The sequence below is a fragment of the Sinohyriopsis cumingii genome, chromosome 6 (genome assembly GCF_028554795.1).
Source record: "Sinohyriopsis cumingii isolate HCF-2022 chromosome 6, ASM2855479v2, whole genome shotgun sequence".
Lineage (NCBI taxonomy): Eukaryota > Metazoa > Mollusca > Bivalvia > Unionida > Unionidae > Sinohyriopsis > Sinohyriopsis cumingii.
This window is the reverse complement of record NC_142966.1, coordinates 134,830,518-134,842,242: the sequence shown is the minus strand read 5'-3', so window position 1 is coordinate 134,842,242 and position 11,725 is coordinate 134,830,518. Positions and strand designations below refer to the sequence as shown.

The 11,725-nt window shown below is 36.3% G+C and overlaps 1 protein-coding gene across 1 annotated transcript in view; it reads left to right on the top strand.

Annotated features, from left to right (window-relative positions):
• The first annotated feature begins 502 nt into the window (after positions 1-502).
• LOC149798045 (heat shock 70 kDa protein 12A-like) overlaps positions 503-11,725 on the top strand; it is a 71,904-nt gene continuing 60,681 nt past the window's right edge. Inside the window, exon 1 of the mRNA XM_089960830.1 lies at positions 503-572. Within this exon, the coding sequence (XP_089816956.1) occupies positions 503-572 (70 nt within the window). The remainder of the gene's footprint in view (positions 573-11,725) is intronic.

Genomic DNA, 11,725 nt, shown 5'->3' with positions numbered 1-11,725 from the left:
GCCTGCGGTAATGGTTATTAGCGCTGAAAAGATCACACTGATGACAAATAACGCAAATCGCATCAGTACGGAGATAAAGGTCAGTGGATCGAAGCTGGAAACAATCAAAAGACTCAAATACTTGGGATCAGTTTCACAAATGATGGTTCCAGAGCAGAATTACTTTCCAGAATTGACCAGACAAAATCAGTATTAACAGGGTTACGACCAATATTGAAAGACAGTAACATGGCTCTGGGTTCCAAACTAAAGCTGATTCACTCTGTAGCCTTATGCATTGTTCTGTATGCTTGTGAAACATGGACACTCACAGAAGAGCTACAAATCAGGATTGAAACCTTCGAAATGAGATGCTACCTAAAGATCTTTGGTATCTCATACGTTGACCATGTAACCAAAACAATAAAACCACAAGAAGATCCAAATATGCAGTCGGACTCAAAGAAGTCCTCCGGACCGCAATGAATCAAACTGAAGATATATTGTCATATCTCGCGATCATATGGACCAGCAAAATGAGTCAAGCAAAGCACAGGAAGAGGCTGCGGTGCAAAAAGCAGAAATAAAGGGAGGTGAGAAGACAACGTTAAAGAATTATCAGGCAAGGCATTTGGATATTCCCGAATGGCAGTGATAACAGGTAAAGATGGAGTGCATTGGTGGTAAAATCATTTGTGGTATCCCACGGAACCTATTGAATAACAGTATTGATTATGATGAGCATCATCATCATCATCATCATCATCATTTCTTTCCAGAATAAGCAGCGACAAGGGACATTTCTACTGTATAAATAGGGTCAACTTCATGCTGAACAGCTCTGATCACACATTGAACGTCATCGTGTATGCAGAATTTGACAATTCGTTGGCAACCAACAGTTTGAGAGAAGTGATTCTAGACTATTAGAAATAAATATAAATGTGTTTCCGTCACCACTGCAGACTTAGCGTCTCTATGGATCAAGATCAACTATTCCTGCGAGAGGAAAAGGAGGGGAAGTCCGCCTGAGGACCCCAAACATTAGCTTGAACTTCCTGAAGTGCTATATACTCATGTAAGACAAATGCTGCCTAAGGATCTAATTCGGGCTGTTCCCTAAAACCAGCTTTGTGTAAATCAAAATGTTTAGTTAGTATCATGCTATTTAGCTGAAACGTGTCCTTCTTTGTGTATTTATTGCGGTCTTAGATGGAGACAAATAAAGTACTCTTTTCGAACAGTGAACTAATGGAATATGACTGTGCTGGAAAAGATCAGCAGGTCAGACATGCCAGTAGAGGCAATAAATGAACATATGTTGTTGCGAGTTTACTACGAGCAATAACATTGCCGCGATTACCATACAATAGTCCATACTATGACCGAGTGAATTTATTTAGGTGGCTGAATAGAGAGTGTTGAATAAAGGCATCTATGAAGGAAAAGCTTAACATAAACACCAGACTTATACTCACTGCGAGTCTGCCAGTGTCAACAATGTGATAAAAAATAAGTTCAGAACAATGGAAGAATTCAATAGGACGAGAAAATAAAACGTTTTACCAATTGCAAAATGAATTAAATTTTCTTGAAATCCCATGATGGCCAGTCCTAAACTTGCCGTTATAGGCGCGTTGCTGGATGACATCAACACTCGTCTGGGTGCCATTGAAGCAATGCCAGGCGCGTTTAGTGCTTTCGAAATCCCTTTTTGATAAGTAATCCACGTTGACTGAAATTTACCAAACTCGCCATGCTGCTCCGGATGCTCGAGGGTTTCGTAAATTTACCATAGGATAAGGAGGACACGACAAACGGTGTCCTGCAGATCACCACCAACAGTATTACCGATAGGGTTAATCTTACCGAAGGGGCAGGTATATGTTTCCGCGTACAAAGTAGTCTTTAGGAGCCTGTCTTTGCTATTGTCCTCGCTTGTTCCAGGTTTTGACTGGTCAAACTGATCACAGAGGTTGAGCCGTCATATGCAAATCTTAACGTCGTCGTGATAACAATAATGAAAACTCAGGCTGGAGGAACAGTAGTAGAGAAATGAGAAAATGAAGGAAGTACATGGTACAGTTACGCTGAAATTGACAAACTCAAGGGAGTGCTGCACCGATTTACCGCTATCAATATCGCATACACCGACAGCAACAGTGGGGCTTGGCGTGGCTGTCATTGCCACGTTGATGACGGTAGCGGATGCAACGGTCGGTATTGCCGTCAGTACCATACCTTTCACGGCTGGAGCTGTATGGGTTGGTGGCCAACTATTGTTGACTGTCTTTATACACGGATGTGCCCTCACATAATTATACTGACTGCTGTTGAGAGTAGTCTTTTTAGAGTCACCAAAATATAATCTTGACTCAAACGATGATAGATCCATTACTGCGAACGAATGCAATATCGTCATGGCGGAACTTGATAGGTTCATCCCTATCAAAAACCAGATAAAGACCTCCGACACATCGTCGCAGTAGCCGCGTGCCAGTACACAGGGGAGAAATAATAATGGCATAACAAACTCATTGCATGGGTGACAGCTTTCGCATGAATACCAGCATCTAATAACATGCAAATCACACAGATGGTGTGCTCACACATATCCATCATGATCCAGTTTTTGTCATCGCGACTTGTTGGCGGTCAGTTTCTTTTTATAATTGCGTTGCATCTCGAGCCTAGCTGACTGTTATATGCTGATCATACTGCTTGGCAATGCTACCTGACCCGTGCAACAACCCACTCGAGTGGTAATAGTGTTTTACGTCCACTTTACGTTTAGTAATGTATTCCTACAGTTGTTTGACAAATCTCTTTTCGGAAGTCACAAAAATTGCGACGGTCGCCACGTCCACTGTTGAATTACTTCAAACTTTTCATGCACGCTATCTACATTATTTGTGGAGGAAGTTTATATATATTTATTTGCGAAAATTCGATTTCATGCGCAAATCAAATCTTAACTGTTTACGTTCATGTTTTATATGATTTGTGTAAATTTACAATGACTTAAGTGTCATGAGTTCGACATATTCACACGAAATGAAACATTCTGATAGAGGTTGTGCTGCAGACAATATATTTTTAGATAAGACACGCTACTGCTTTAAAATATTGTTCAAATGTTCTTACGGTCCGCAAATGTGTATTCAGTGTTGATTACATCGTTGTGAATTTGCAGCACCGTTGAACGCCTTGACTGCCAAACAACATCATGGAAGGTTCGTTGTTTTTATTCTTCAGAACGTAAAAAGTTATGCCGGCCTGTTAGGTGATTAAGACTGGTGATGAATGTCAAAGCTGGACATTTTTATCATGTGCAACCAATCTGAGTTCAATAGTCTCCTCAATTAAAATGAAATATCAGTATCAACATTGCTGCGCAGCGATCTGGCCAATTGGGTGACGAAAACAGTTATACGCATTAAAACAGAGCTCCAAAAAATATTATGCCCGCTGGCTAACATTAAACAGAGGTATGTAATATTTAACAAGCGCATAAGTAATGAGTCATATCTTGGGTGGTTTTGTGTTGTACTGAAATCGATAATGTCATGTTCTTACGGTGGATATAGTAACTGGCCGTTTATCGGCGGATCCTGATAGTTTTTTACATTCTGAATATGATCAGGTTGATAGCTATATTTTAATAGCTTCTCTTTATTGATTGCAATGATGTCCATTATTTTACATCATTGTGATCATCGACATTATCCAGTGTATCGTGTATTACACGGTGTATGTGATCCGGTAAGGACTCTCATTTAGAAGTGAAAAGTTCTTGATAAAACCAGTTTTTGTGAAATCATCCTTGTGCACGTAACTCACCTGAAACTTTTGTTAGTGTCTCGATCATAAACTTTTTGTTTGCACGTTACAATAGTTTATCTCAGATTCCTTTACGTTTAAGGTTTATGATATCATTTCAAGTCTGATTACTATATTTGTTTTGTAAAATGAGCTCTATTTTACCACAGAGGAGGATCCCATCTGCTCCAAAAATACTCACGATTGTTTTCTTTAGAAATGTACTCCGCCCGCGTGTGTGAGTACTCTCACGATCGCATTTGTAAACCTTGGATCAGCCTGACTAGCGTATTTTAACATTGTTAGTGCGGCATATCAACGAGTATATACATCCACCAAAAGCGGCAAACTCTTAGGGGTCCCGGGTGGCCAAGTGGACTAAAGATCTCACTCCTACTGATCACTGAAATTTCACCTCTATCCCCGTTGGTTCGAGTCTCGGCGAGTGTGGATATGTGAGATTGCTATGGTCTTTGGTTCTCACCTTGGTTTTCCCGGGATGTTCCTCCATGAGTAATACTGACTGCCATGTGTAGCCTATATGCTGCTGAAACTGGTGTTAAACCCCAAACAACATCTGTTTTTACACTCTACTTGATAGGATGTTTTCAAATTCTGTCTGTATATATGAGGATTCATAAGCTGTTGGCATTCTTAGATACCTTCCACATTTATGTGCTGTTCGGCGTCTTTTCAAGCCAGGTCCAACGCTTTCACAAACGATTCAGGCTGTTAGATGATGTATGTTGTTTGCTGAACATCAGAAACGGAAAGTTTAATACAACCAATAAGTTCTTCGATGTTAGCTGATTTTCTTTAGAGATGCTCTAAAAGACTAGGTTCGCTTTTGGCGATAATCCGCCCTATGTAAGACATTTTTCTAAATGTAAATATGTAAGTATGTATCATTGAACAGTTTTAGTTTTGAATTTGCTATTAGTCGTATTAGTCTTTATTGTGTTTTATTGCTAAATAATAACATCACATATAAAACATCATATGATGTATATTAACATTACAAATACATCAATCATGTTTTATGTGTGTATATTACAATATGCAAATTGACCACAAAGAGGAATACATTAATTCTCTCTTCCATGTTTATATTTATCAAAACTTAAACGTTTCGTATTAGTTATATTATTGCAAACGTTCATTCAATATGTTCAATATTTTCTTATTAATTATAAAGCATTTTGCATCAGTCATCAGTTGTGTCATTGAGAAACATTTTCGTTTTGACCTTCATCAAATTTTACTAACGATTATTTTAGTAATAAAGTGTAATTAGATTGTATAAGCAGATATATATTACTTTAACAGAAATAAAATGTTTCTTAACATTCATAAAAAAAAATATGTCCAATTCAAGGAATACCATTTGTTTTTTACTATTTTTTGTCATTGCAAGCTGTCTGTATTACTAGAAATTATGGGTGAATACAAAGAGCATATTTTCTTTTCATCGCCCTTGTCGCTTTGGGAGTTATTGCTTCTTGCTGCAGCTTACGAGTAGGGCATTCAATACTTCTCGGTCAATACTACAAACCATGCATCAATCTATGTCGATACCTGCCCGTAGAGACTATTCGGACCACTTCTGTTATTAAATATATGAAGATTAACCGAATGGTTGCGACTGCATCAAACTAGTTCTTCTTTAACCGCTTCTCTGTCAACTCTAGGGTCAATCCAATCAAACAAATATTAACATTTTTATATACTTACTACTTTTCTGCCCATACTCCAATTTTCTTATTGTTATGTATATTACAAGTATGAAATGGATTGATTTAATTTCAGCCACATGGTTTATGTTCTTTTGCTTTTCGCCGTGGAAGCTGTGAGTTATGACAATGACCACAAATAAATCCTTGTAACCAATTATGCATACATCAGCTTAAAACATTGCTTAATCTTGTTGGCTGACATGATTGACTGTGAACCACTTCTATACGCTTCTGAAACATTCATGCACACATTTGTCCTTAATGTTGTGACAACATACCCCTACATACTCACACAAACATAAGGTAGAAACCTTGGTTTAACTTTGGGCGGAGTAATGTATATTTATTTTGTCTTCCTTGTTCAAAGCATGTCTATGCCTGTCAGGTTTTAGCTTGACGTCATAATGATACCTGTATGGTGATTTCATAATCTTCACAAAATAATTGCGTCTATTAAAGTAAGCCTATGTAGACAACAAATCGTTTCTACCCTGATAACGGTCCTCAAACAAGAATATAAGACTAGGCAGAAACATTAGCTGTACCTTGTGTTCTTTGTCTTTTTTTATTTTGAATACATGATGTCACAATGTAACGCCCCACTCTTTGTAAAGGGTGTTGGTTGATTGATTGGAGGATTGTACCTGCTTTCAAGGTGTCCGCTTTATTCGGTGCTAGGAGATGGATGTCCTCAGTGATACTGCCGAGATATGTAGAATGACTAGAGATCTGAGCAGATGTATAGAACAAAATTACTCGAGTCCCCGTACAAAGAAATCAAAATTTAATCAATTACATACACAATGGTGATAATAAAATACATTAGGAAGATATACTTCTTTTGGAATAAATGTTTCACCGAATTCAAAACACAAATATATTATACAAATAGCCGATTTGTTTTACTGATAGAATTAGTTCATCATACGATCGAGTGAACAATCGAAGTCTTTGCCTTATACAACTGCAAAACCTGCTTAGCTCTGGTTCACTCCGATTTCACTGTAGCTGTTCTCTCTCCTTCGCCTTTTCTTTTACTTCCGTTTTCTTTTTTGTCTCCAACCTTTCTCATGTTTCGCCTCCCTTCGTGTGGGTTGGTGGATATGTAAGCATGTAGATACACATATATTTGGATACGTCACTGCATAGGTACATCTAAGGATACGTCTACGAATACATCAGAAGAGCTATTTTCCCCTTTTGAAACAAACAGATAACAGCCTACATTTTCTATCGGTTTTCCTACTAGGGATAAATCATTACTCCCCTCTCGTTGTCAGATATTACTATTGGTATTGAACAGATACCAGAGATATTAATCGGCCCAAGCCTGGCAGATCAAAACAAACCTAGTTTGATAAGATTAATGTATTTCCCAATGGCTAATTCATCACTTCGTATTAATACAAGAGACATGACAGTTATGTTCTATTCTCAATTACAAATGAATGACTGAAATTCATTACATAGCTGAATTACGCTATTTCAGTGAATACGCACATTCAAGTGTTTATCATACGGGAAATTACCTACGATCGGTGAATTCGCACGGATTCAAGTAACTTATATGAACTAAAGCAATATATGAAATTCTTAGAACCTAATTCCTATAAAACAATACAATAAATTCAAACAATTTTAAAACCTTATATGAAGAAGATTATTGTACGAATTTATAAGTATATAAACTTAACGCAGTTATACTCATGTCAAGAGAATTGATCTATGAATTTAAACAACTAAATTCATGCATATATTATCAAATAATTCAAGCAAAACATTATATTGGTATCAACGAATTACGTGAAAGTTGACGCAAATACCTCGTGCTTCAGATTTATTTCAAATTCACTCTTGGAGTCCCCTGTACCTTTACTCTTGCTGCAAAGCTTAGACTAATTAGTTTTTTTGATGAAGCGAATATTTACAGCAAGGACATTTTGTGTGGGAAACAAGCCCCTATTTAACGTAACCAATCAGGATGAAATATATTTACCGCCTTTTATAACTAGGCGCCAAAATTGCGGTCAGCTTGCCCGAGATTTTCGAATATACGTTTCTGGAATTTTTCAAGATGACAGTTTTACTATGAAATCGATGTTAGCCCTGTACCTAACAGTATGTCTGGCTGCCAGATAAACGAAAACTTAATTAGGAATCACCACCTCCACCGACCAGATATTAGAAATCATTGCATCATATCGATTTAACAAGCACCGGTCTCCAGAAATCTGATTAATTGTTCTGTAGTCCATAACTAGTGTGCTTTTCGTAGATCGATAGAAATATTACCCCAGAACCCAAAATTTATATGTTATAAATTGTATCTCAAAGGAAGCTTTTTATTTTAAAGCAGTCAAAAATATTTATATTGAACATATTGATCTTTATATCAAAAAGAGAAAATCATCCTTCATATAATTCGTCCATGATTTATATACTATTTTCAGATATATCGTTGTTTGTTCTTTTCACACAAAACTGCAAATGTAGTGGGATTGGAGTAAGTTGTATAATACTGTTAAACGTTTTGCAATGGAATGATATTATTATATTTAACAACAGAATGTAACATAGTTTTGTAAACATTTGACATGGAAAGTTTAGAGATTACTATTGGATGCTACCTTGCTATGACTTTTGGATACTACCTTGCTATGACTTTTGGATGCTACCTCGCTAATACTTTTGGATACTACCTTACCAGAAGCTGATTTCAAGTATTACATACTTAAATTCCGGATCCATTCAATTTGACACGTTTTCAGCAAATCTCAAGTTCACTCTTAAAGTCAAATAATTTAAATGTATTGTAACTTAATGCGACAGACGACAGTTATATAGTCGTTGCATTTTTACTTGAGAACCAAAATACGTAGCCTATAACAATTGAGAGATAAATGGTGTTCATTTAAGATCCACTTGTGATCTTTACCGTGCAGGTGGTGTTGGTTTCTAGGGCGAAGACTCACTTCATGCCTGATCATAACCAAACAGATGTAAACTTCCATTATAATTTGCAGAGTAGAGAGCATTGCTGATATTCAACTCAGTCATCCACCTTATAGTATCGACGCTACTGAAAATGTACATACTGTGTTAACGAATCTTTATAAACAGTCCAGTAAAAAACTTATTTTTCGTTTTCGACTAGAATGATTACAAATTTAAACTTAAAACATTTGAAAAAATAGTTGCTAATCACCACATAGCATCTTTGTTTTATTTCTAACTAGAGAGAGCCAGTTAGTCCGTAAGTCAGTTAATGGACATTAAAAAAAGTTATTCATTGCTTTGAAGGACAGGATATTCACTTATGCTTATGGACTGCAAGCACCAGAAGATTACGTTCAAGAAAAAAATATAGTACGTCAAAACTAAGATATTCGGAAGTTAATGTGTTATTTTCTATAACACTTTTGCACGAGAGATCTATTATTTTTTTTTATTTTGTGTCCACGATTACAAGCTGATGATAGATGTATGTGAATATTATTCGTTTTCCCAGCCCTCGGCACCATATTTGCATTGCGTAAAGTCTGCTGAGGTAATTGATGGAATAATGCACTAACGATGCATTGTACAATTCTGTTTTAATAGTTCTTCATGTCCCAAAACTAGTACGTTTGCCTCAATGTACCTTCAATACTGGTGATATTCAATACGCCATATTTAAAATTAAAAGATTTTTTGTGCTTACTGAACAATGCATTAAGAAAGCATATCATGGTAAATATTTCTATTTGCGAAAAATATTAATATAATATAATGGTACGCATATTAGATTCTAAGCACATTTGCGCAGTTCTTCAGTTATGTAATAGAATCGCTTTGGTAAGATAAATTGTATCAACTCTTTGTCAAAACGCGATTGGAGTTATAACACGAATATTTCAATACTCTGCTTTTAGATACAAAACCTATACCTACAAAAGATATTTTCCTCTGTAGTTCTAAGTGGATTTTCTCAATTCAGAATCTACATCAGAGCTTGGGATGTAGAAGCAGAGCTAAAAAATAAATGATAGAAAAATAACATTTGAGGAAAGTTGTTAGAAAATTTGTTAGAAAGAAATGTTAGAAGCGGAGTACTTGCAGGAATACTATTGCCAGGCATTGAAAATTAAAACAGGAATGTAGCAAATTTTGCAGCTTAATAATGACTGATGATTTGCAGGAAAGTAAAGACGTAATGACACAAGCAATCAAGCGAGCCTGTGTTCAGCGTTGAGAATATGCACGTGATAGTTCAGCTATAAATTGTTTACTGGTTTAGAAACCTACACTGACCTCCAGTTTTTTTTTAAATATAATTGGTCCAGCTGAATATTGCCTAAATTATCTGTACCAGAATGTAGTTGGAGTGTATTTATGAAATCCGTTTTTATGGCATTATTGAAGATCAGAAAATATAGATAAACGTTTGAATTTTCAAGAATGTTTTCAGTGCCTGAGTCTTTTGTGAACAAACTTTGTTGTACACTTTGATTCAGTTTGATCTATCCAAACAATTGTGAGAATGTAATATTTAGCCGTCACAAAACCATGTACGTCACTTTACCCCATCTAACTTAAAGGCAAAATTTCTAACATCCAGAATCATTTTGACTACAATATAATGTCCTATCAAATTTCTCAGAGCACGCAAAGCGCAACAAGCTTCATTGTCAACATAAAGGAATCGTAATACAGTGAAGCTGTTGGTAGGATCAACACCAGATGGACATGTTTCCTCTATGTCTTCAGCATTTGGTGGATCAACAAGTGAGGGGCAGATAAATTAATCAGTTGTTGTGATCCCAGAGATTTTATTGTGGTAGGCAGAGGATTTAATGCTCGGGATCGTTTTGATCTAGTGAATGTTTATGTAAACATTCGAAACCTTTCACAGAAATAACATAAATAGTCTAAGTAAATTGGTATAAAAGACAGAAGAGCGTCAAATAAAAGGGTGCATATGAAAGAATCGCTGGTCTTGGACAAACTCAACCAATTTTCATAATGCGACTTTAATCAATGTATATATTATAGAAATGCTATTCTAAAGGTGTTGATTTGTCGAAGAATGTCTATACAATGAATCATCTTAGCAATAAATTTTTCATTTCTTGGATAGTTATGAACTCGATGTCTGTTATGGTACATAATGATCAGGATTTTATATCCGCACAAAATAACTGTCCCTGAATTGGATATTAATAAACATTACTTTCACTCAAATTGTAAATAAAGTTAAAATCTTTGCTTAAGGTATGGCACATCAACTGATGATATCGTTTTGTCCATTGACAAAAATGGAGACTTAACTTCAGTGACTTATTCCATATCTACTACTCCATCTGAGGAACAGGAAAGTAATCGATACTTTTTTGAAGCTTTCTGTCTACATTTGCTTGAAACATTTTTGAGAATCTCACAGGAAATTTGATATGCCCATTTTTCATATTTGAAACCATGCTGCAATGTCAATATTTACTAAAGACGTAGCATGTTTTTTCCCTGTCAGTTTGCTCAGTGGCTTTACATGTTCAAGCGTTGAGGATATCAGCCTCTAGGTCCTTTCTAACGGCCCATATGGCAGTGTTACCCTGACAAACGTTCCGTCTTTCAATTGACTTCGTTTCTTCTGACCAAAGTTTTGAAGTACATGTGCTTTACAAATATGATCCTCTGGTGTTAATTACACATAATCATTAACTAAATCAAGGACATAAAAGCAGCAGCAGAGGAGGCGAACCGTACACTTTTTAGAAGGTTCTAAATGTCAAAATAATCCTTCCACAAAAAAGAAGTAAAAATGACAACAACAAAAAAACAACTAACTTTTTTAGGACCCGGAGAGAGTATCTCCAAGAGTTCCTCTCCGAGCAAGTTGTTTTGTTTTCTTGTTGGTAATACATCAAGTGTGCGAAACGATTACAAAAAATGAACCAACTCGTTGTCGCGCGCGCCCCCTCTGCTGCTGCTGTGAATTTATCAAAATTTTTTATCTAACCCGATTCGGTACCGTGTTCGAGGATCATGCAAATTTATCGTGATAAAACCATGCGGAGAAGCTTGCGCTCGCGAAAAGAAGTTTCTAAACTTATTTATGTGCATATCACTGCTATACCATGTTTGGTGAATATTTCGTAGTGTATGAATATCAACTATGTTAAACACTGCCAGAAGATTACAATTGTCACGGTTCACTT